The sequence below is a fragment of the Somniosus microcephalus genome, chromosome 16 (genome assembly GCF_052327205.1).
Source record: "Somniosus microcephalus isolate GS21.2 chromosome 16, FLI_Smic_1.0, whole genome shotgun sequence".
NCBI lineage: Eukaryota > Metazoa > Chordata > Chondrichthyes > Squaliformes > Somniosidae > Somniosus > Somniosus microcephalus.
The window spans coordinates 66005898-66031880 of record NC_141002.1 but is presented as its reverse complement, the minus strand read 5'-3'; the positions used below and the strand labels follow the sequence as shown (position 1 = coordinate 66031880).

The 25983-nt window shown below is 45.3% G+C and overlaps 1 protein-coding gene across 5 annotated transcripts in view; it reads right to left on the bottom strand.

Moving 5' to 3' along the window:
* Window positions 1–23005, bottom strand: part of LOC147106243 (suppressor of tumorigenicity 7 protein homolog) — a 273711-nt gene extending 250706 nt beyond the window's left edge. For 3 of the 5 annotated variants that reach the window (XM_086009175.1, XM_086009176.1, XM_086009178.1), the window contains exon 1: window positions 22798–22996. In XM_086009175.1, the coding sequence (XP_085865301.1) occupies window positions 22798–22948 (151 nt within the window). In that variant the 5' untranslated portion in view covers window positions 22949–22996. Of the gene's footprint in view, window positions 1–22797 lie in introns of all 5 variants that reach the window. The other 2 variants (XM_086009182.1, XM_086009177.1) reach the window with 2 other exon arrangements.
* Window positions 23006–25983: the final 2978 nt, after the last annotated feature.

Here is a 25983-nt window from a genome sequence, read left to right as displayed (position 1 = left end):
GACACCGAGCCACATAAGGAGAAATTAGGGCAGATGACCAAAAGCTTGGTCAAAGAGGTAGGTTTTAAGGAGCGTCTTAAAGGAGGAAAGAGAAGTAGAGAGGCGGAGAGGTTTAGGGAGGGAATTCCAGAGCTTAGGGCCTAGGCAGCTTAAGGCACGGCCACTAATGGTTCAGCGATTAAAATCAGGGATGCTCAAGAGGCCAGAATTGCAGGAGTGCAGATATCTCGGGGGCGGGGGTTGTAGGGCTGGAAGAGATTATAGAGATAGGGAGGGGCGAGACCATGGAGAGATTTGAAAACAAGGATGAGGTGCTGCTTAACCAGGAGCCAATGTAGGTGTCAGCGAGCACAGGGGTGATGGGTGACCGGGACTTGGTGCGAGTTAGGACACGGGCAGCCGAGTTTTGGATGACCTCAAGCTTACATAGGGTAGAACATGGAAGGCCAGCCAGGAGCGCGTTGGAATAATCATGTCTAGAGGTAAGAAAGATAAGATGCAAGCAGCAGAGTTTTGAATGAGCTGATGGTTATGGAGGGTGGAGGATGGGAGGCCGGCCGAGAGGGCAATAGCATTTCGAGGTGACAAAGTCAGAGCTGAGGATTTCAGCAGCACATCGGCTGAGGCAGGTGGTTATGGAGATGGAAATAGGCCGTCTTTGGGACAGAGTGTATATGGGGTTGGAAACTCAGCTCAGAGTCGAATAGGATGCCAAAGCCGCAAGCAGCATGGTTCAATCTGAGACAGTGGCTGGGGAGGGGGATGGAATCAGTGGTGAGGATATGGAGTTTATGGCAGGCGCCCAAAGACAATGGCTACAGTCTTCCCAATCTTTAACTGGAAGAAACTGTGGCTCATCCACAACTGGATGTTGAACAAGCAGTCTGACAACACAGAGGCAGTGTATATTTAACACAAGAGATGCATTTACACAGGTGGAGTGTGACATCATTGTGGTAAGTCATCTGTGATTGGCAGGCAGCTTTTTACAGACCCAATGTAAACAGATGACAGCAGCTTAATTTGTAAGCGATGAGACTTTTGGAACTATTAAAAATTAAATGGAGTTACTTGCGCCCACCCCCCACCAAACCTCAGAACACTATCACTTGGTGAAAAACTTTGAAATACAATTAAAAGAAAGACTTGCATTTATATAGCGCCTTTCACGATCACCGGATGTCTCAAAGCACTTTACAGCCAATTAAGTACTTTTTGAAGTGGAGTCACTGTTGTAATGTGGGAAACACGGCAGCCAATTTGCACACAGCAATGTCCCACAAACAGCAATGAGCTAATGACCAGATAATCTGTTTTTGTTATGTTGGTTGAGGGATAAATATTGGCCAGGATACCAGGGATAACTCCCCTGCTCTTCTTCGAAATATTGCCGTGGGATCTTTTACGTTCACCTGAGAGAGAAGACAGGGCCTCAGTTTAATGTCTCATCCAAAAGACGGCACCTCCGACAGTGCAGCACTCCCTCAGCACTGCACTGGAGTGTCAGCCTAGCTTTATGTGCTCAAGTCCCTGGAGTGGGACTTGAACCCACAACCTTCTGACTCAAAAAATTAAATTTAAAGGAATATGCAGTTCTCAAAAATGTTACCTGACTCCACAGATTCCAGTTTTAACATTCAGCACTGGGGAATTTGTTGAAAATAAACTCTACAGATAATGTATAACCAGACCCCCTGCATATTTGAAGTGGCTAAAGGGCCTTCAGTAATGAGTTTAACTCCTAAAATATTCTTAACTGTATCGGACTGTGCAATACTACTCCAGCTTGGAATGACTTCTCCTCTGGGGTAGTAAAGCATGCAGCTTCTGATACATTTAAAACCCAGAGCTCCTTAAAACCTGCAATTGGCAATAATTAATGAACAGGTCCATGAAAAACAAAAATCAGATAGTTCTTAGTAAAACAAGGCTGCATGATTTCATTGTTTGTATATATAATAAATACACACACACATATATATATAAATAAATAAACACAGGCACACACACATAATAAATTCATACAGGACAGCATAGATATGCTAAGTGGACGTCTGTGTTTTATATTACAGTACAAAGTGGGAGATTGCTCCATGAAAACAAAATGCCTCACCCCAATGCAGGACAAGATATTGTTTCTCACCGTTTCTCACCCCCTAGCAGGATAGGAATTGATGTCACTTTGAAGCATAAGTAAATTCTTACTCCAGAATCAATAAATATACACCAACAAATCCATGCAAAATTGAATGTTAACATATTTGAAACTATCATTTTAAAATAAATGGTCCAAAAGCCTGTTTGGGGTGAAGGTTAAAGCCAAGTATTGCAGAAGAAAAAGTAAGCATTAGGTCTGCAGTAACATCCATGGAAAATTCCAAGAAGATAGCCCACCCGGGCTATTTTTAGCTCATGTTCTTGAATTCCACCATGTTACCTCACGCACTTGGAAGCTCTTTAGTTTGTTATTATCAACTAAAGCAGGCAAAATCTCTTAGTCTTATGCGTCATTGGGGGTTGCAAACTGATGAATTTGTAGAAACATAGAAGATAGGAGCAGGAGTAGGCCATTCGGCCCTTCGAGCCTGCTCCGCCATTCAATGAGATCATGGCTGATCATCCAATTTCAGTACCCTGTCCCTGCCTTCTCCCCATATCCCTTGGTCCCTTTAGCCTTAAGAAATATATCCAACTCCTTCTTGAATATATTTAATGAATTGGCCTCCACTGCCTTCTGTGGTAGAGAATTCCACAGGTTCACCACTCTCTGGGTGAAGAAATACCTCCTCATCTCTGTCCTAAATGGCTTACTCCTTATCCTGAGACTGTGACCTCTGGTTCTGGACTCCCCGGCCATCGGGACCATCCTTCCTGCATCCAGTCTGTCCAGTCCTGTTAGAATTTTATAAGTTTCAATGAGATCCCCTCTCATTCTTCTAAACTCCAGCGAGTATAAGCCCAATCGACCCAATCTCTCCTCATACATCATTCCTGCCATCCCAGGTATCAGTCTGGTGAATCTTCGCTGCACTCCCTCCATGGCAAGAACATCCTTCCTCAGATAAGGCGACCAAAACTGCACACAATACTCAAGGTGTGGTCTCATCAAGGCCCCGTACAACTGCAGCAAGACATCCTTGTTCTTGTACTCGAACTCTCTCGCTATGAAGGCCAACATACCATTTGCCTTCTTAACCGCCTGCTGCACCTGCATGCTTACCTTCAGCGACTGGTGCACAAGGACGCCCAGGTCTCGTTGCACTTCCCCTTCTCCCAATCTATTGCCGTTCAGGTAATAATCTGCCTTCCTGTTTTTGCCACCAAAGTGGATAACCTCGCATCCAGTAGATTAGTCAATCACAGAATCACAGAATCACAGAAACCCCACAGTGCAGATAGAGGCCATTTCGGCCCATCGAGCCTGCACCGACACATATCCCACCCGATCCCCGTAACCCCATTTATTTAATCCCCCTAACACTAAGGGTCAATTTATCATAGCCAATCAACCTAACCCGCACATCTTTGGACTGTGGGAGGAAACCGGAGCACCCGGAGGAAACCCACGCAAACACGGGGAGAATGTGCAAACTCCACACACACAGACAGGATTTACCTTTTGTAAATCCATGTTGACTTTGTCCGATCCTGTCACTGTTTTCCAAGTGCTCTGCTATTACATCCTTTATAATGGACTCTAGCATTTTCCCCACTATAATTCCCCGTTTTCTCTCTACCACCTTTTTTGAATAGTGGGGTAACATTAGCTACCCTCCAATCCATGGGAACTGTTCCAGAGTCTATAGAATTTTGGAAGATGACCAGCAATGCATCTACTATTTCTAGGGCCACTTCCTTAAGTACCCTAGGATGTAGATTATCAGGCCAATTTAGGCACCCATTTCGGAACTTATTTTTTTTAAACTTCCAAACTCTGAATTGATGCTTACATAGGAACATAGAAATTGGAGTAGGCTATTCAGCTCTTCAAGCCTGTTCCACCGTTCAATTAACTCATGGCTAATCTGTACCTCAACTCTATTTACCTGCCTTTGTTCCATATCCCTTGGTTCCCTTACCTAACAAAGTTCTATCAAACTCAGACTTGAAAATTTCAATTCAGCCAGAATCCACAGCCTTTTGGGGGAGCGAGTTCACGATTTCTACAACCCTTTATGTGAAAATGTGATTCCTTTTACTCCTAAATGACCTAGCTCTAATTTTAAGATTAAACTCTTGTTCCGGATTTCCCCACCAGAGGAAATTGTTTTTCGGTATCTACCCTTAATCATGTTAAATACCTTGATTAGTTCACCCCTCAACCTTCTAAACTCAAGGGAATACAAACCAAGTTTATGAAACTGTCCTCATAATTGAAGATTGGGTGACCGCTTTGCGGAACACCTCCGTTCAGTCCGTAAGGGGGGCCCCGAGCTTCCGGTCGCCTGTCACTTTAATTCGCCGCTCCATTCCCACTCAGACCTCACTGTACTCGGGCTCTTGCATTGTTCCACGGAAGCTCAACGTAAACTCGAGGAACAGCATCTCATCTTCCGATTAGGCACTTTACAGTCTTCCGGACTCAATATCGAGTTCAACAATTTCAGATCATAACCTCGGCCCCATTACATTTTTGCTTATATTTTATCCACATCTTTGTTTTGGCCCTTTCCCCTGCCCCCCCCCTTTTTTTTTCTCTCTCCCACATGGCAGCTGTCTCTCATTCTGCCAGAACATTTCACACCTAATCTAGAGCCGTCTTTTGTCTCCACTAGTCCTATCACCATCTCGTCTCGTTTTGAATACCTCTTAATGTCTCTTCACTTCTTATGTTCTCTCCCAGCCCTGCCTTTCGATCTATTTCATTTCCTTTCCAGTTTTGAAAAAGGGTTTCGACCCGAAACATCGACTCTATTTTTTCTCCACGGATGTTGCCTGGCCTGCTGAGTTTTTCTAGCATTTTCTGTTGTTATTCCTCATAATTGAAGGCCTGGTATCATTCTGGTGAATCCGCGCTGTACCCCTTTAAAGGCCAATATATCTTTCCTGTGGTTCGGTGGCCAAAACTGAACACAGTATTCCAGATAAGGCCTGATCAAGGCTCTGAGCAACTGAAGCATCACTTCCTCACTTTTGTATTCCAACTCCCTTGAGCTAAAGGTCAACATTCCTTTTAGATTACTTTTTGTACCTGTGCACTAGCTTTTAGTGATGTGTACATGGGCACTTTGCTCTGCCACAGCTCAACATCCATCACCATTAAGAAACATTCTGATTTGCCTTTCTCAGATCCAAAGCAGATTATCTCACACTACCCCACACTGAACTGCATCTGCCATAGTTTTGCCCACTCACTTAGTCTGTCTATGCCCCTTTGTAACTTCCTGCTTCCATCCACACAACTTAACTGCGCCTCTTAACTTAGTATATACAGTAAACTCTTGTTTAAACGGCACTTTAATCATCCGGAATACTTTAATAACCGGCAAAATAGATATATCTCAATACAAAACAACACCTCAATAACCGGTAATCTTGCCGAATCCATCCAGCACTCGTTTTGCCGAGTCCGAGTCTCCCGCAGTGGCCGAGTTAGTCAGTGGTGATGGCGAGTGGAAAAGCAGCACCGTGGTAGGTATACCTCTCTGTTATCCAGAATTTTTCATCAACCGGCACCATCCTGGTCCCATAGGTGCCGGATAAGAAAGAGTTTACTGTATGGTGAAAAGCTGAGGTCCCAGTACAGATATCCTGGGGAACACTACTTGTCACATCCCGCCAATCAATCAGAGAACGAACCCTTTATCCCTACTCAACATGGGGAGGGGGAATAGTTATAAAAATTAATTTATGAACGTTAACTGGAATCAAACCCACTAAGCATCGGAGGAGGCGGCACCTCTGACGATTTCAACAAGAACAAAAACCAGGACAGCAGGAAGGTGATTGGTTGGTGAGTATTAATGTTTTTTCTCTCTAAGCTAGGACAGTGGTTTAAACTAGGAGCGGGAAACTATAACATACTTTATTAAATTTATAACTTAACTAGTTAAACTAACTAATATAACTATAAATAGTCTTGAATAAAGACTTTAACTAATTAAATAAATAAAATAAGGTTAGACTATGTCATGGTAGAGCAGGTTGTGTGTCTGGACAGCAGTATGTGGGAGTTTGTGGACAGCGCGACTGTCCCGAGCGAACACGTCTGGAGTTGATGTCTCCGTCTCGAATATCTCCGGCTCAGAGTCATTGAGCTGGAGTGCGAGTTGGAGAAACTCCAACACATAAGGGAAGAGTATCTGGACAGTTTGCTCCAGACTTCAGTCACACCTCGTAGAGAGGTGCAGGATCAGAATGGGGTTGGTGTGACCGATAGTGTGCAAAGTAAGGGGATCCCAGGTGAGAAAGAGAACAAGGATCCACAGAAACTGATCCTATCCAACAGGTACAACATACTTGCTACCTGTGAGGATAAGGATAAAGACTGTCAGAAGGACAGCCAGAATGCGGACCATGGCACTTTGGAGCAGGAGGCTGTCCTGGGGAGGTGGTGGTGGGGGGGGGGGGGGGGGGGAGGAGGAGGAGGAGAGGAAACGTAATGTGGTAGTTGTAGGGGATGCTATAATTAAGGGGACAGATAGCATCCTTTGTAAGCAAGATCAAAAGTCCCACATGGTATGTTGCCTACCTGGTGCCAGGGTGAGGGACATCTTGAACCAGCTTGAAAGAATATTAGAGAAGGAGGAGGAGGATCCAGTCATTGTGATCCATGTTGGGACCAACAACATAGGGAAGAGTAGGCAAGAGGTCCTGTTTGGGGAGTACCAGGAACGAGTAGCTAAATTAAAGAACAGGACCTCTAGGATTATAATCTCTGGATTATTGCCTGAGCCATGTGCAAACTGGCGTAGAGAAAAGCTAATTAGGGAAGTAAACATGTGGCTAGAGGAGTGGTGTGGGAAAGAGGGGTTCCATTTCATGGGGCACTGGCACCAGTATTGGGACAGGAAGGAACTGTACCGTTGAGACGGGCTCCACCTAAACCGGTCTGGGACCAAGGTCCTAGTGGAAAGGATAAATAGGGCGGTCACAAGGACTTTAAACGAGTAAATGGCGGGGGGGGGGGAGGGCTTAGAGGGAAATTGCAGTAGAAATAGTACAATTAGTAGTTCAAAAACAAATGAAAGGGAAAAGAGTAGAGTAACAGTCAGAAATTGTGCTTCAGGCACTACAGGTGAAGGGAAAACTAAAAGATGTAAAGCGATTAAACCAGGAGCGAGAAACATGTGAGTAAAACATTAGAGTTGAAGGTCAGGATAGGGTACGTGGACCAAATAAGCATTCTTTATACAAACACACGGAATATAAGGAATAAATTGAATGAACTGCAGGAACGAATTCAAATTGGAGGGTATGGCAAGGTAGCCATAACTGTGACACGGCTGCAAGACAGTCAGGACTGGGAATTAATAAACCAGGTTATAAGGGCTACAGGAAAGATAGGGAAAATGGCAGAGGGGGAGGAGTAAGGGTCACAAAACAGATAGTAAGAGCTACAAAAAGGGAGTATGAAAAGAAACTTGCAAGTTTCCCTCATTAGGAAAAAGAGGGTGGTCAGGAGCAATGTTGGCCCCTTAAAAACGAAGGGGGGAAATAATGGGTGGCGCCCATTTTGGGGAGCTAATTTTAGCGCCCCGAAAAGTTAGCGCCCCTCCGCCGTAAATTGGAAAGTGCTACACCTCCTGCTTAGGGCGCTATTACTGAAGATCGCGGCGCAACGTGCAGCAGCGCCGCGTCATTGCCGGCCTCCCTCCCCTGATTAAAGGGGAGGGGCCTAGCGCTGCGTGCACCGGGGCCCTGCTGGACCACCGGGGAGCAGGGTGCCGTGGAAACAGCTCAGCACTCAAGAGGAATGCGGGGCTGAGCGATCGCGGCCGGCGCCCAGCATAAAAAAATGAAAGGGGGCAGGTGCTGGCAGTCAGCCCAAAAAAAAATGGCCGCCCAACACCTGCCCTTTAAGTAGTGCCACCGCCGCTGCAAAAATTCCCCCTGTTCCTGTCGGACATATCATCTGGCGATAGGTCAGGGGGCACAAGCGATGTTTGCGGCTGGGGTGCAAGCGGGGCGCTGCGCACGGCAATGATGTCATCGCCGGCGGCGCAGCAGCGCAGGGCGCTACTGAGAGGCACAAACCAACCCAATTTTTCCCCCTTAAAGTGGTGATATTGTCAATGACAATGAGGTGGACATGTTGAATAATTACTTTGCGTCAGTATTTACAGTAGAAGAAGAGGATAGCATGCTAGAAATCCCAAAGAAACTAATATTGAATCGGGGACAGGGACTCAATAAAATTAACATAAGTAAAATAACAGTATTGAAGAAAATAATGGCACTAAAAAGTGACAAATCCCCAGGGCCAGATGGTTTCCATCCCAGGGTATTAAAGGAAATAGGTGAGCACATTGCAGATGCCCTAACTATAATCTTCCAAAGTTCTCTAGATTCAGGAACCATCCTTTTAGATTGGAAAATTACGCATGTCACTCTGCTTTTTAAGAATGGCGAGTGAGGGAAACCAGGGAATTATAGACAAGTTAGTCTAACATCTGTTGTCGGGAAATTGCTAGAGTCTATAATTAAGGATAGGGTGACTGAACACCTCAAAAAATTTTAGTTGATCAGAGAGAGCCAGCATGGATCTGTGAAAGGTAGGTCATGCCAGACAAACCTGATTGAATTTTTTGAAGAGGTGACTAAAGTAGTGGACTGTGTCTATGGATGTTATTTATATGGACTTCCAGAAGGCATTTGATAAAGTCCTACATAAGCGACTGTTATCTAAGGTAGAAGCCCACGGAATTGAGGGCAAATTATTGACCTGTTAGGAAATTGATTGAACGGCAGGAAACAGAGCATAGGGACTCAAATTGGCAGGATGTGACTAGTGGTGTCCCGCAGAGATCTGTGTTGGGGCCTCAACTATTCACAATATTTATTAACGACTTAAATGATGGCATAGAAAACCATATATCCAAATTTGCCGATGACACAAAGATAGGCAGCATTGTAGGCAGTGTAGATGAAAGCATAACATTACAAAGGGATATTGATAGATTAAGTGAATGGGCAAAACTGTGGCAAATGGATTTCAATGTAAGCAAATGTGAGGTCATCCACTTTGGACCTAAAAAGGATAGAACAGGGTACTTTCTAAATGGTGAAAAGCTAAAAACAGTGGATGTCCAAAGAGACTTAGGGGTTCAGATACATAGATCATTAAAATGTCATGAACAGGCCAGAAGTGCCGAGTGGATGATCCATATCGGCCTACTCCCGAGGTCCCACCATCACAGAAGCCAGTCTTCAGCCAATTCGATTCACTCCACGTGATATCAAGAAATGACTGAGCGCACTGGATACAGCAAAGGCTATAGGCCCCAATAATATCCCAGCTATCATGCTGAAGACTTGTGCTCCAGAACTAGCCGCGCCTCTAACCAAGCTGTTCCAGTACAGCTACAACACTGGCATCTATCTGACAATGTGGAAAACTGCCCAGGTATGGCCTGTCCACAAAAAGCAGGACAAATCCAACTCGGCCAATTACCGCCCCATCAGTCTACTCTCAATCATCAGCAAAGTGATGGAAGGTGTCATCGACAGTGCTATCAAGTGGCACTTACTCACCAATAACTTGCTCACTGATGCCCAGTTTGGGTTCCGCCAAGACCACTCGGCTCCTGACCTCATTACAGCCTTGGTCCAAACATGGACAAAGGAGCTGAATTCCAGAGGTGAGGTGAGAATGACTGCCCTTGACATCAAGGCAGCATTTGACCATGCCTGGTATCAAGGAGCCCTAGTAAAACTGAAGTCAATGGGAATCAGGGGGAAAACACTCCACTGGCTGGAGTCATACCTAGCACAAAGGAAGATGGTTGTGGTGGTTGAAGGTCAATCATCACAGCCCCTGGACATTGTGGTGTATGTAACCTGTACCACCTTAAGAGACTACCTTAAGAGATGGACTACTTTCTCTTGGCTACTGTATATTGTAGTACCGGTGGTGACCACACCGGTATATAAACTCTGTGTAGTAATTTGCTAAGCAGTTCAGCCCTGACCTTGGATTAGTAAAGACCTGTTTAAGTTATTCTTGTTGTCTGTGTCCAGTGATTTAGAATAAGCATATCTGGGACACTCAGACTCAACAGTGGCGACGAGTCCGATCTTACCCTGCGGCAGTTTTGCATCCAAGGCAGCTTCGTCCTCAGAACGGGTGTCGAGAAGAGGCATCCGCCCTCATCATCCTGCTGAGCACCGCATCGCACGGGAGGCATCGAGAACCCGGGTTAAAATTACTGACCACGAAGTCCTCCATCAGTGACAGGCAGTGATCATCCTTCTACCACGGTGGTGGGTAAGCTGATCTAGCGACATGGGCAGAAAGTCGGCCGCGTTGTCAGTGGAGAAGGGGAGGGAAACCGGAGGAAAAAGGGCGGAGAACTCGACCGCAGCCGGTGAAAAGGGCCGGGCTGCAATCGGGGCCGAGAGGCGCAGCGACAAGGGCAGCGTTAATGCCACGAGAACCGCGGAGAACTCGACCGCAGCCGGTGTAAAGGGCCGGGCTGCAATCGGGGCTGAGAGGCGCAGCAACAAGGGAAGCGTTAATGCCCATGAGAACCGCGGGGGAACAAAAGCAGCGTCGGGGAAATTAAGAACCGCTGGGAGGCGAGAACGGCAACAGCGCGGTAATCGCCATTGTAGCCAGCGGGGGAAGAAGACCGGCACGGGAAGCCGCCATTGTAGTCGGCGGGGGACGAAGGCAAGCGCGGGAAAAGCCGCCAAGCGCGGGAAGCCGCCATTTTAGTAGGCGGGGGAAGAAGACAAGCGCGGGAAGCCGCCATTTTGGGAAAATAAAATATTTAAAGAAACTCTCAAGGATGCCTAAACACGGTAACATCACTGCTTTTGACAGCGATGTTGAAGATTGGGCCACGTATGTAGAATGCATTGGAGTTTATTGTACAGCAAATGAGGTACCAGATGATAAGAAAGCAATAACCTTATTAAACTCAATGGGTGCGAAGACGTACGGGTTATTGAGGCACCTTGTAACACCAGATAAACCGGTGGATCAGACATTCGCGAATATTGTTACTATCCTACAAGAATATTTAAACCCCACGCCGCTGCTGATAGCGGAACGATTTAAATTTTACAGAAGAACACAGCTGAAAGAGGAAAGCAACGCTGAATTCTTAATTGAACTGCGCAAGCTATCAAAGTACTGTCAGTTTGGTACAGGACTAGCAGACGCTCTGAGAGATAAATTTGTGTGTGGATTACTAAAAGAAGGAACTCAAAAGCGACTGCTAGAGGAAAAGGACCTTACACTTGATAAAGCTGTCACCATTGCAGCATCGCACGAGGCCGCAGCAAGAGGCACCGCGGAAATGCAGCTAAGGTCATCGGAATTCAGCACCAATCGAATGGCATTGGGTGCAGTAAAGTGTTATCGTTGCGGAAGGACAACGCACGATCAGAACCAGTGCGGGTTCAAAAATCAGGAATGCAGAAAATGTGGCAGGCTAGGTCACATAGCTAAAGTATGCCGGTCAGGAAAGAAGACCAGCAACAAAAAGTCACTGCAGGAAAAGTGCAAAAAGGTACACAAGGTGACAGAGAACAGTTCGGATGAACAGAAGACGGATTCAGACTCCAGCAGTAAGGAACTGGGTTGTCTAAGAATACATAATGTGGGTAACACAGCAGACCACCAAACTATCTGGGTCACACTTCAGATAGCAGGAGTCCAAGTGAAAATGGAATTGGACACTGGATCGGCATTGACGGTCATGAATAAGCAAGATTACAAAAGGTTATTTCCACACATTCCCCTAAGGGATACGGAGATTGTATTGAAAACATACACGGGGCAAAGAGTATACCCCATTGGAAAGATAAAGGTAAAGGTGGTCCACAAGGGTAAAGAAAGCCGAGGAATGGACTTATATGTGTTACCTGAGGGAGGTCCACCACTACTGGGACGGGAATGGATCAGGAGAATAAATATGGACTGGCATTCCTTAAAAGCACTAACTGTAGATTCCGGTAAAAAGGACGATGTCAAACCTAAACGACTGTCCAGAATATTGGACGATGCTAAAGAGGTGTTCCAGCAGGGACTGGGAACACTGAAAGGAATTACGGCAAACATCAAGGTTGAAGAACATGCAAACCCGAAATTTTTCAAAGCTAGACCGGTACCTTATGCGATACGACCTGCTGTGGAAGCTGAGCTGGAAGGACTAGAACGTTCCAGAGTACTGTCAAAGGTGGACTGGAGTGAATGGGCCACGCCCATTGTTCCCGTCATGAAGCGTTCATCGAGTAACAAGCCGGGGGAACCGGGGAAGGTTCGCATCTGTGGCGATTTCAAGATCACTGTTAATCCGGTGCTTCACACGGTGCAATATCTGCTTCCACGGATTGAGGATATCTTCGCTTCGTTGTCTGGCGGGAAACACTTCACCAAGATAGACCTGGCGCAGGCGTACTTACAGATGGAAGTTGATGAAGCGTCACGCCAGTATCTCACGATCAACACGCATAAGGGCTTATATCGGTATAATAGACTGGTTTTTGGAGTGGCATCGGCTCCAGCGATTTGGCAAAGGGCCATGGAGCAGGTATTACAGGGAATTCCAGGCACACAATGCTACCTGGACGACATTCTGATTACAGGAGATGATGATGAGGAACACCTTGCAAATTTGGAACAGGTGCTCGCCAGATTGAAAGAATATGGACTTCGAGTTAATCACCAGAAATGTGAGTTCTTTCAGAAGCAAATCTCGTACTGTGGTCACGTCATTGACCAGGAGGGGCTTCACAAGTCACCTGACAAGATCGAAGCTGTTGTGAAGGCTCCCGCTCCGGAAAATGTATCCCAGTTGAGGTCGTTCCTAGGGTTGATTAACTATTACCATAAGTTTCTGCCAAATTTATCCACGGTGCTACACCCGCTGAACGCTCTTTTGCAGAAGGGACTGCCATGGAAGTGGAGCGAGGACTGTAAGTGGGCCTTTCACAAAAGCAAGGCATTGATCACCTCTAAGGAAGTGTTGGCTCACTTTAACCCAATGCTGCCTATTCATTTAGCTTGTGATGCTTCTCCATATGGTATTGGGGCAGTGCTCTCACATAAGTTGCCAAATGGCTTGGAAAGACCAGTCGCGTTCGCATCCAGATCATTGACCTCCGCTGAGCGCAACTATGCTCAGATAGATAGGGAGGCTCTCAGCCTTGTGTGGGGAGTAAAAAAATTTAATCATTACCTGCAAGGGCAAAAGTTTATGCTGCTGACAGACCACCAGCCGTTGGTTTCCATTTTTAACCCTAAGAAGGGTGTTTCGGTGATGACAGCGCAGAGGCTCCAGAGATGGTCCCTTTTCCTAGGGGCACATCAATATCAGATCGAATTCAAAGGTACAAAGCAACATGGTAATGCTGATGGGCTGTCGCGCCTGCCACTACCTACAGCGGAAGAGGCACCGACAGTTGACCCTGTTGAGTTATTTCACTCGACCATCATCGAATGTTTACCAGTCACCAATGCAAGTATTGAGAGAGAAACCAGGAACGACCCGACACTGTCTCGGGTCTACGAATTGACAGTGAAGGGATGGCCAGCTCATGGTGAACCACTGTTACCGGCATTCTCAGCCAGACGAGAACAGCTGTCCGTCTGTCAAGGAACATTGATGTGTGGAACAAGGGTGATTATTCCTCCTAAATTAAGGGAGAGAGTTCTAAAGGAACTGCATGAAGGTCATCTGGGGGGAGTCAAGATGAAAAGCCTTGCTAGGGCTTATGTGTGGTGGCCAGGTATCGACCAACAAATAGAGAATCTGACTAAAAGCTGCTCAGGGTGCCAAAAAGTTCAAAATGCACCTCCAATTGCACCGCTGCATCCATGGGAATGGCCTTCAACCCCATGGCAACGTGTACATATTGACTTCGCAGGTCCATTCATGGACTCCATGTTTTTAATTGCGGTAGACGCACATTCTAAATGGCCAGAAGTGATTAAGATGGCGACCACTACCTCGGAAAAGACGATCGCAGTTCTAAGAACGATATTCGCAAGAAATGGATTGCCAGAACAAATATGTTCAGACAACGGACCGCAGTTCGTATCAGAAGAATTCCAGAAATTCATGAAGAAGAATGGGGTGAAACATTATACCTCTGCCCCATATCATCCGGCTACAAATGGGTTGGCCGAGAGATTTGTACAAACGTTCAAAAAGGCGATAAAGGCCATGAGCGAAGACCAGATTCCACTACAACACAAGGTGGACAATTTCCTAATGGCATATCGAAATGCCACTCATGCAGTGACAAATCAAAGCCCTGCCATGATGTTCTATAACAGGAGGTTGCGGTCCAGGTTGGACTTGTTAAAACCAAATGTGCGGAGGGAAGTCGAAAACAAACAGTTCCAGCATATAAATAACAAGACCACTCGGAGTTTCGAAATAGGACAACCAGTGTTAGCCCGGGACTATAAGAATGAGAAATGGCAATCTGGAACAATTCGTGCCAGACAAGGACCCCTGATGTACACGGTGGATATTGGTGAAAACGTAATACGACGTCATGCTGACCAACTTGTAGAATCGAGAACAAGGGTCGAACCCATGACTACGACAGAGACACCAGTGGAAGAAGTTAGTGAACCTGAAGCATCTACCTCAGACGCCAATGTACCTGATGATGTCCAATCCATAAGAGATCAACTAGATGAGTCACCCCAGCAACGAGAATCAGAGACCCCTGAAAGGCGTTATCCAACTCGGATCAGGAGGCCTCCTCAGAGGCTGAATCTTTGAACAGTTTTGCATAAAGTTGTATATATGTTATCCATGTTATGTTTAAATTGGGATGTACACTGTTAAGCTAAAAAGGGAGGAATTGTGGTGTATGTAACCTGTACCACCTTAAGAGACTACCTTAAGAGATGGACTACTTTCTCTTGGCTACTGTATATTGTAGTACCGGTGGTGACCACACCGGTATATAAACTCTGTGTAGTAATTTGCTAAGCAGTTCAGCCCTGACCTTCGATTAGTAAAGACCTGTTTAAGTTATTCTTGTTGTCTGTGTCCAGTGATTTAGAATAAGCATATCTGGGACACTCAGACTCAACAGACATCACTGCAGGAGTTCCTCAGGGCAGTGTCCTAGGCCCAACCATCTTCAGCTGCTTCATCAATGACCTTCCCTCCAACATAAGGTCAGAAATGGGGATGTTCGCTGATGACTGCACAGTTCAGCGCCATTCACAGCTCCACAGATAATGAAGCAGTCCATGCCCGCATGCAACAAGATCTGGACGACATTCAGGCTTGGGCTGATAAGTGGCAGGTAACATTCGCACCACAGAAGTGCCAGGCAATGACTATCTCCAACAAGCAAGAGTCTAACCACCCCCCCTTGACATTCAATGGCATTACCATCATGAATCCCCCACTATCAACATCCTGGGGGTCACCATTAACCAGAAACTTAACTGGACCAGCCACATAAATACTGTGGCAGCAAGAGCAGGTCAGAGGCTAGGTATTCTGCGGCGAGTGTCTCACCTCCTGACTCCCCAAAGCCTTTCCACCATCTACAAGGCACAAGTAAGGAGTATGATGGAATAATCTCCACTTGCCTGGATGAGTGCAGCTCCAACAACACTCAAGAAGCTCAACACCATCCAGGACAAAGCAGCCCGCTTGATTGGCACCCCATTCACCACCTTAAACATTCATTCCCTCCACCACCGGCGTACCGTGGCTGCAGTGTGTATCATCTACAAGATGCACTGCAGCAACTCGCCAAGGCTTCTTCGGCAGCACCTCCCAAATCCGCGATCTCTTCCACCTAGAAGGACGAGGGTAGCAGGTGCATGGGAACACCACCACCTCTAAGTTCCCCTCCAAGTCACACACCATCCTGACTTAGAAATATATCGCCGATCCTTCATCGTCGCTAGGTCAAAATCCTGGAACTCCCTACCTAACAGCACTGTGGGAGTACCATCACCACACGGACTGCAGTGGTTCAAGAAGGCGGCTCACCACCACCTTCTCAAGGGCAACTAGGGATGAGCAATAAATGCTGGCATTGTCAGCGACGCCCTGATCGCATAAACGAATTTTTAAAAAGGTACAGAAAATAATCAAAAAGGCGAATGGAATGCTGGCCTTTATATCTAGAGGACTAGAGTACAAGGGGGTAGAAGTTATACTGCAGCTGTACTAAACCCTGGTCAGACCACACCTGGAGTACTGTGAGCAGTTCTGGGCACCACACCGTAGGAAGCATATATTGGCCTTGGAGGGATGCAACATTGGTTTACCAGAATAATACCCAGACTTCAAGAGTTAAGAGGAGAGATTACACAAATTAGGGTTGTATTCCCTAGAACTTAAAAGGATAAGAGGTGATCTAATCAAAGTTTTCAGGATATTAAGGGGAACAGATAGGGTTGATAGAGAGAAATTATTTCCACTGGTTGGGGATTCTATGACTAGGGGACATGTCTAAAAATTAGAGCCAGGCCTTTCAGGAGTGAAATTAGGAAACACTTCTACACACAAAGGGTGGTAGAAGTTTGGAACTCTCTTCCGCAAACGGCAATTGATGTTAGATCAATTGTTAATTTTAAATCGGTGATTAATAGTTTTTTATTAACCAAAGGTATTAAGGGATATGGGCCAAAGGCGGGTAAAAGGAGTTCGATCACAGATCAGTCATGATCTCATTGGATGGCGGAACAAGTTCAAGGGGCTGAATGGCCTACTCCTGTTCCTATGTTTATAGGAACAGGAGAAATACATCAATAAACAATTTGCATCTTTCATTTGGATTACATAAAAGAAGATTTCAATTAACACTGAGAAAAATGCAATTCAATTGCTGGGTAATGTCTTTTTATATTTCCTGATCAAATCATTTCAGTGAACTACAAGCATCAGGTTGGCAATGCAGCTTTAAATGGAACTGTAACAATTGCAGTGTTCTTCATCTTTCAATGCTGTATATAAAAAAGGAATTTATCTGTTCCACTTTTACTATTACTGCATCTGGACGTGGTGGATTTTTAGCAACAAAGTCAATCTGTGCAGTCTGAGCTGCACTGTCCAAGAAAGTGTGGCTTTTAATTTTGCTGTCAGGCCATTACCTTGAAACAGCAATAGTTCAAATAGAAGAAAAAGAAAAATCGGTCTCTTTTTTGACCCATTTCCTTTCCTTTTACTCCTCTATCGATTCCCTGCACAAATCACAAGTCAAAGGGACAGGCAATCTGGTCCCAAGTCCTTTCCACCTCTTCTCCATAACCAGCTGCTAGGAAGTACACGAGAGCAAACCAGGGCGATTCTCTTAACTTTCTCTCCCTCCTTGGCAAAGTGAAACATCTTAGCTAGATATCACACCACAACGTACCAGTTGATCTAAAAGTTACCATTTGGCAAAAATTGGAGGTTTGATCTACAGTACCATTCTGTAGCACAGCACCACCATTATTTCTTCTCAAGTAGAAATAATTAATTATTTACCACCCTTTCCCCTTTACCACTTCACATTGCAAGCATAATTATTCAAAACAGTTGCTGCAATGTCCACAACATGCTTTTGATAAGGGACAGTCAATGGTGAGGCAACCATTACAGTAGTTACAAGTGAAAATACCATGAATCTTCTGTAACATCTTCAACTAGGGTTGCAAAATTCTGGGAATTTTTAAAAGAGGAAACTTTCCATGGGAATTTTCGGGAATTTATGGGAATTTGGGGAATTTATGGGAATTTTGAGTTTTTTTGCACACTGATGGTTTTTGTCACTGACCCTTATATTATCTTTGTCGTCAAAATAGACATACTGTTCCATACAAATAAAAACAGGCTTTCAAAACTTTATTTAGGTTATAATTTTGAACTTTATTGAACCCCCACAAAAAAGGCCCATCTAAAATAAAATAAAAAGAGCGTCAGCTTATTTAGCCTGTAATTTGTCCTTATTTTGTCCCTTTGAGTCTTCTACTCATGAGTCTTCTGAGTCTTCTACTCCTCATTGCTCCTCCTGATTCTCTGACTCTGGCTCTGACGTGTCCATTTCCTCCTCTGTGTCAGTGTCTAGCTGTGTGGTGGACACTTCTGTATCTGGCTCAATAAGTTGTAGGTTCGCCCGGATAGCCACCAGTTTCTCCACTCTCTTGTTAGTCAGCCTGTTGCGCACTTTTGTATGCGTATTCCCAAAAAGTGACCAGTTTCGTTCAGAGGCCGCTGATGAAGGTGGGACTTGGAGTATCACCGATGCAATAGGTGACAGGGCCTCAGATGCACAAAGTCCCTTCCACCAGGTATGTGCACTGATATGCTTGCATGATTCCCATATCCCATCCCCATTCCAAAGACCTTGCTTGGTAGAGAACTTTGCCAGACTTCCCAGAACTTTGCCCACATCCAGATTGAGATGGTGTGAGAGGGTAGAAATCACACTGTAAGCGCTGTTGATCTGTTCTCCAGAAAGTATTGGTCTCCCAACATGCTTTGGGTCCAGCATGTATGCTGCAGCATGAATCGGCTTGACACAAAATTCTTGACGCGTCTGTATGAATTGAACAATTGCCTTCTACTCTGCTTTGAGCAGCAGGGATGTGGGTAGGGCAATGCTGATTTGTTCTTTTAAATCAGTAAAAAGCCTGAGAACATCTGACAAGACAGCGTCATCTCCTTCAATCTGAGCAATTGCAGATGCTACTGGTGAGAGTAGTTTAAGGCTGCTAACCACTCTCTCCCAAAACACATCATCCAGCAGTATTTTCTTGATGGTGGTTTCCATATCCCCAGACTGGGATATTGCCATTTCTTGCAGCGACTCCTTACCCTCCAGAAGGCTGTTGTACATTATGACAACACCACCCCATCTAGTGTTGTTGGGCAGCTTCAGTGTGGTGTTCTTGTTCTTTGTCATTTGCTTGGAGTTGTAGGTTGCTGCAACTACCTGTTTTCCCCTGACATACTTAACAACTTGCTTGGCTCTCTTGTACAGTGCTTCCATGGTTCTCAAACCCATGATGTCCTTGAGGAGCAGGTTAAGCCCATGAGCTGCGCACCCAATAGACGTAATATGAGGGTAGGCCTCCTCCACTTGAGCCCAAGCAGCCTTCATATTCGCAGCATTGTCAGTAACTACTGCAAAGACCTTTTGTGATCCAAGATTGTTGCTGACCGCTTTCAGCTCATCAGCAATGTATGTGCCTGTGTGTCTGTTGTCCTTCGTGTCTGTGCTCTTGAAGAACACTGGGAGAGGAGACGATGTAGTTTATGATGCCCTCCCCTCGTACATTTGACTACCCATCTGAGATAACTGCAACACAGTCTGCCATCTCTCGTTTCTTTGAGCTTTCCTTGGACTCTGTTATACTCAGCCTCCAGCAAATAAGTAGACAAAGCATGTCTGGTGGGAGGACAGTATGCAGGGCGAATAACATTGAAAAATCTCTTCCAGTACACATTGGCTGTGAGCATGAGGGGTGAGCCTGTTGCATATACAGCTCGAGCAAGGCACTCATCTGCATTCTTCTGGCTATGGTTATCCATTGTATCAAAGAACCTTCCAAGTGGGCCAGGAGTTGCTGATGATAAGGAGCCTGATGCTGAATGAGAACCATCATCTTCTTGAATGGAAGCAGAGGAACTCTGGGCTGACTGCTGTGAGCTTTGAGTGAAGTTGTTGCATTTGGATAAATGCTGCTGCATCTTTGTGGCATTCTTTACATATGGCTTTCTACAGTGTTTGCACATGTACACAGTCTTTCCATCTTTAATGCCTGGGGTAAAATGCTTCCACACATCCGACGGTAAACGTGGCATTGTTCTATGCAGAGAAATAAAGGGCATTCATCTCTGTGTCGAACTGCGGTCGATCAGCACGATTGCAACAGGGTGAGTACATTTTTGCTGATGCTCCATGTGATGGAAGCATGACCTGTACACACACGACGCTACATCACCAATAGTGTATTATTTTGTATATTTTAAATTGAAGGACAACAGAGTTCAACAAGTAACTGGTTTATTTGGTATAAAGTCTGATTACTTACTGCATCATCACAACATCAGCAGAAAACAAAATGACTTCCCTCAGGACCCCTAACCTGGATCTTAAAAAAACTATAGCAGTCTTACAGATGCCTGCAGGCCAATCACAATTCGATATGCAAATATTACAAATAGAGGGAGCTAATCGCTCATCCACTCATCCAACCAATCAGGACACATTTGTTCACAGTCACACATAAAACTTGTAATTATTAAAACAAGCCAAGTAAGAAGATAAACATATATTAAGAAATTCCTTAATAATTAAGATTCCATCTCTGTTAGTAATTTTAAGAGAGGACCTGTGGAAAAAAAAGAAAGAAATACAAAAAAAACAATATTATGCTAGCATGTGCTTTTTTGGGCAAAATTCCCAAAATTCCCAAGCTAAACTTCCCGTGGAAAATTCCCGGAAATTTACCGGAAACTTTTCACCCCTTTGCAACCCTATCTTCAACACATGACACAATAACACATTTCCATTGAAATATTCGGGGTGTTCCATGCAGGGCAAATTAAAAACACGTTTAAGTATTGAAAACACCTAGCAGATGGTACTTACAGTTTATAGTTTAGATAATATGTCTTGCATGTCTGTCACATTCCAGATGTCACACTTCAAAATGTCAAAACTTATATTAAAGAAAGAAAAATTCCATCTTGTCTTCTGACCCGAACCCAGAAATTTATAAGCAACTACCAATCTGCAAATTTCCATCACCAACAATTAATCTCTAATTGACCTCGGCATTTATAGAATCATAGAAAGTTACAGCACGGAAGGAGGCCATTTCGGCCTATCGTGTCCGCGCCAGCCAACAAAGAGCTATCCAGCCTAATCCCACTTCCCAGCTCTTGGTCCGTAGCCCTGCAGATTACAGCATCCCAAGTGCATATCCAAGTACTTTTTAAATGTGGTTAGGGTTCCTGCCTCTACCACCCTTTCAGGCAGCGAGTTCCAGACCCCCACAACCCTCTGGGTGAAGAAATTTCCCCTTAAATCCCCTCTAAACCTTCCACCAATTACTTTAAATCTGGAGGTCTGCAAGGATGAGATGATGAGTGAGCAGACATTACTGCGGGACGGAATATAGGCAGCAGAGTTTCAGATGAATTGGGGTTTGTGTATGGCAGCACTCGGGAGGAGAGCATTGGAGAAATCAAGACAAAATCATGAACAAGAGTTTCAGCGACAGTGGGGGTAAGGTAAAGGCAGAGGCAGGCAATATTGCAGAGATGGAAGAAAGTGGTTTTGGTGATGGACTGGGTATGAATTTTGAAGATTCAGCCTGCATGAGCAGCCAGGGAGGGTGACAGAATCAGGCCCAGCATAATGTATTGTCTGTTACTATATAATGCTTCTATTAAAAATGGTGTATAATTTGACTTTCCATGTACAACTCACAGGCAAGCCACTAATCTGTCTATATAATTAAATGTTTTATGATTGGATGCGTATCCATGTGGCAACATGTCCGAGGGGCATGAAGTATACTAACTGGTTGCTTTTTCGTAAATGTGACATTTAGGCCAATCAACATTTTCACTCACAAAGGCCTCTCTTGCTTTCTGCTATATTCCCAGAGCTGCAATTTTTTCAGCTGGGCTTTTGGTCCTGATCATTCGCAATTCTAACTATGTGAAATCGCAATGGCCCACAGCACCAGTTTATCATGCTCGTCTACAAACACGACCTCAACAATAGTCAGGGTCACACAAAAATACATTACCTCAAGCCTGATCGCAGAGAGTAAATGAGATGTAATCAGAAAGAAAAAATAGTATTTAAAGATGGAGAAAGTAATAATAAATATGGCTGACAAAAATAGAGAGAGCAAACAAAGAATGAAAAGAAATACGGTGGAAAAAGGAAATTAATAAATGAGTTTTAGGGAGAGAAAAGATGAAACGTGTGACATACAGAAAAACACAATGAGGGAAACAGAGAGGGGAAACAAAGACATTCTAGAAAGGAAGAGAAGAAAAGCAATTACCAGAAGCCAGAGATACAGACTTATTATTTCAGTGAGTAAGTCCAAAGATCAGGGATTTTTAAAAAATCTATTCAGAGCAGCCTACCATCACATAAATTAAGCTTCAAAAATACTATCCAGTCCATCATAGCTGACCAAAGAAATTACCATTTCACATCTCCAGAGCAAATGATTTCAGGCCAGATTCCCAGGACCCTGAACTTAACAACAAACATTTAGAGCAGAAATCTCAGCGTCAGTGACACAAGCGAATGAAGAACCGCCTTCAGCACCTCTGCCAGTGGTCTATAACATTATTTGTTGTAGTGGGGGGGGGGGTGACTTTTGGCTTGCTGATAGCTGCAGGTTTTAGGACCCTGCTGAAGAGCTGCATTCTGTGAAAAGCATCGATTTTTAGCAGAGTTTTTGACTTTAGTTCAGTGGGGGGGATTGATTTAGCAGATTGCACGGCCGGGCAAGGGCCTGAATGAAGCCCAGTGGTGTCAGCCCAGCTGCGGGCGAGAGCTGGCGCTGCTCGCGATTCCCGGGGGACGTGTCTCACTTTTTGCCCCCAAAACAAGAAACTAGTTCAACTTTTCCCAGCGGCGGAGCGGAGGCGGCGCCTCCGGATCGAGTCCCTCACACCTCCTTTTTACCTGTACTCAGATTGTCGTTGATTTTAAGAGGAACCCGCAGGATGTAGACCAGAAAAAGCATCAGGAAAAACCACAGCGTCCACAAGTAGGTCCAGGACCAGACGATGCAGGATTTGAGTTGCTCCAGGAGGCTTGTGCCGACTTCAGCCATGTTTCAGCTGCTGCTTGCTGCTGTCAGAGCAGAGGCTCCAGTGTATTCTGGGATCAGTCCTGCCTCCAGCCCAGTGTGGGCCAGACCGTGGATCAGCGGCGCTGCAAGGAGGACGTGTACACAGAGCAGCCCGGAGAACAGTGCAGCTACTCAAATGGAGATAGCAAATGTGCATATGCACAGAGGAGCCCGGAAAATAGTCCAACTACACACTTAGAAAGAGATAGCAATGGTACAAATGCAGAGAGGAGCCAGGTAAACAATGCAACCACACATAAAGCTATAGCAAAGGTGCATATGCAGAGAGGAGCCCGGAAGATAGTGCAACTACACATAGAAAGAGAAAGCAAATGTGCATATGCAGAGAGATAACAAAATGCAACAAATCCACATGGACAGAAAAGTAAAGGTTAGCAAACAGCAAGTGCACATTTACCGAGACAGACCAAACAGGGTAACTGCCAATATATAGAAAACAAACAGTGCAACTGCACGTAAACAAGGAAAGCGCGAACAGCAGCAAGTACATGTAGAAAGTGAGAAAAATGGAAAACAGACCAAACAGCAGCAAAAACCTAAGAAATAGGAGCAGGAGAAGGCCATATGGCCCCTCGAGCCTGCCTCAATTTCTACATCAACTCCACTTTCCCGCCCTTTCCCCATAGCCCTCGATTCCCTTAGTGCCCAAAAATCTATCAATCTCAGTCTTGAATGTACTCATCGACTGAGCATCCACTGTTCTCTGGGATAGAGAATTCCAAAGATTCACAACACTCTGAGTGAAGAAATTTCTCATTATCTCAGTCCTAGATGACCGACTCCTTATCCTGAGACTATAATCCCTAGTTCTAGACTCTCCAGCCAGGGGAAACAGCCTCTCTGCATCTACCCTGTCAAGCCCTCTAAGAATTTTATACATTTCAATGAGATCACCTCTCATTCTTCTAAACTCCAGAGAATATAAGCCCACTCTACTCAATCTCTCCTCATACGACAACCATCTCATCCCAGGAATCAATCTAGTGAACCTTCGTTGCACCCCCTCTAAGGCAAGTGTATCCTTCCTTGGGTAAGGAGACCAAAACTCTACACAGTACTCCAGGTGTGGTCTCACCAAAGCCCTATATAATTGCAGCAAGACTTCCTTACTCTTATACTGCAAACCCCTTGCAATAAAGGCCACCATACCATTTGCCTTCCTAATTGCTTGCTGTGCCTGCATATTAACTTTTTGTACTAGGACACCCAAATCCCTCTGAATCCCAACATGTACTAGCCTCTCTCCTTTTTAAAAAATATTCAGCTTTTCCATTCTTCCTACCAAAGTGTATAATTTCACACTTCCCCATACTGTATTATACTCCATCTACCACCTTTTTGCCCATTCACTTAACTGGTCTATATCCCTTTGCAGCCTCTTTGTGTACTCATTATAGATTACCTTCCCACCTAGCTTTGTATCGTCAGAAAACTTGGATACATTACACTCGGTCCCCTCATCTAAGTCATTGATATAGGTTGTAAATAGCTGAGGCCCAAGCACTTATCCTTGCAGTACTCCACTAGTTACACCCTGCCATCCTGAAAATGACCCATTTATTCCTATTCTGTTTTCTGTCTGTTAACCAATCGTCAATCCATGCTAATATATTACCCCCAATCCCATGATCCCTAATCTTATGTAACAACCTCTTATGTGGCACCTTATCGAATGCCTTCTGAAAATTCAAATATACTACATCCACTTGTTCCCTTTTATCTACCCTGCTAGTTACATTTGTCAAACACGATTTCCCTTTCATAAAACCGTGTTGACTCTACCTAATCATAATCTGATTTTCCAAGTGTCCTGTTACCACGTCCTTAATGGATTCTAGCATTTTCCCTACGACTGGTGTCAGGTTAACTGGCCTACAGTTCCCTCTTTTCTCTGTCTCTCCTTTCTTGAATAGCAGGGTTACATTTGCTACCTTCTGTAGTGTATGTACCTTTAAGAGAGAACTACTTTTACAGCTCCTGTATACTGTAGTACCGGCAGTGACCACACCTGTATATAAGCCTTGAGCATGCCTCTGTACCCCAGTCTTGAGACTACCCTACTCCAGTAAATACCTGTTGATTGTTAAGTTACAGCATCCGTGTGGTTATTCAAAAACATCATACTCTCCGAATCACGGATCTAACAGTGGCGACGAGTGTCGATTCGAATCTACCTGCAACTCTGCATTTCCCTTCGAGGATTCGCTCCAGGAGGGCGGTGGAAGAAAGTCGAGGCCAGAGACACGGGCGTCGACCACGAGCAACCGCCCAGTCGTCCGGCAGAGAGTGAACATCGCAGGGGAGGCTGTGGAGAGCCGGGCTTGGTTCCCCAGCCACGACGATCAGCAATAGACTGACAACAGGTACAGCGCTGACCCTTCCCGGACAGCGGCGGCTGGAGCCGACCGACAGCGGAGAGAAAGCCGAGCAGCGTCGACAGGGTAAGACAGAGGGTGAAGCGCACAGGGCGCAGCCAGGGGTTGAAAACCGAGCGGCGTCGAGGAAAAACAAAATGGAGAGAGAGAGGGTAAAGCAACAGCCGGGTTCAGGACCGAGCGGCGGAAACGGGAAAGGCGCACAAAAAAAAAGAACGCGCAGAGCACAGCCAGGGCTCAAGGGCTGAACAGTGTCCGCGGGGAGAAGAAGGGAGAGCGCGGGAGTCGCCATTGAGCCACGGAGAAGAAGGAAGAGCGCGGGAGACGCCATTTTTAGAAGCCGCAGCGGAGAAGAAGGGCATGCGCGGGAAGGAAGGAAAGCGCGGGAGACGCCATTTTGTGCCAGCGGAGAAGAAGGGGAAGCGCGGGAGACGCCATTTTTGACAGTTAAATCACACCCAGGGATGCCGAAGAGTGGCAGTATCTCTACGTTCGACAATGAAGTCGAAGATTGGGCGACATGTGGAACGTATTGAGGTGTACTACAGGGCGAATGAAGTGCCAGATGCTAGGAAAGCGCTGGTTTTGTTAAATTCCATGGGTGCAAAAACTTATGGGTTA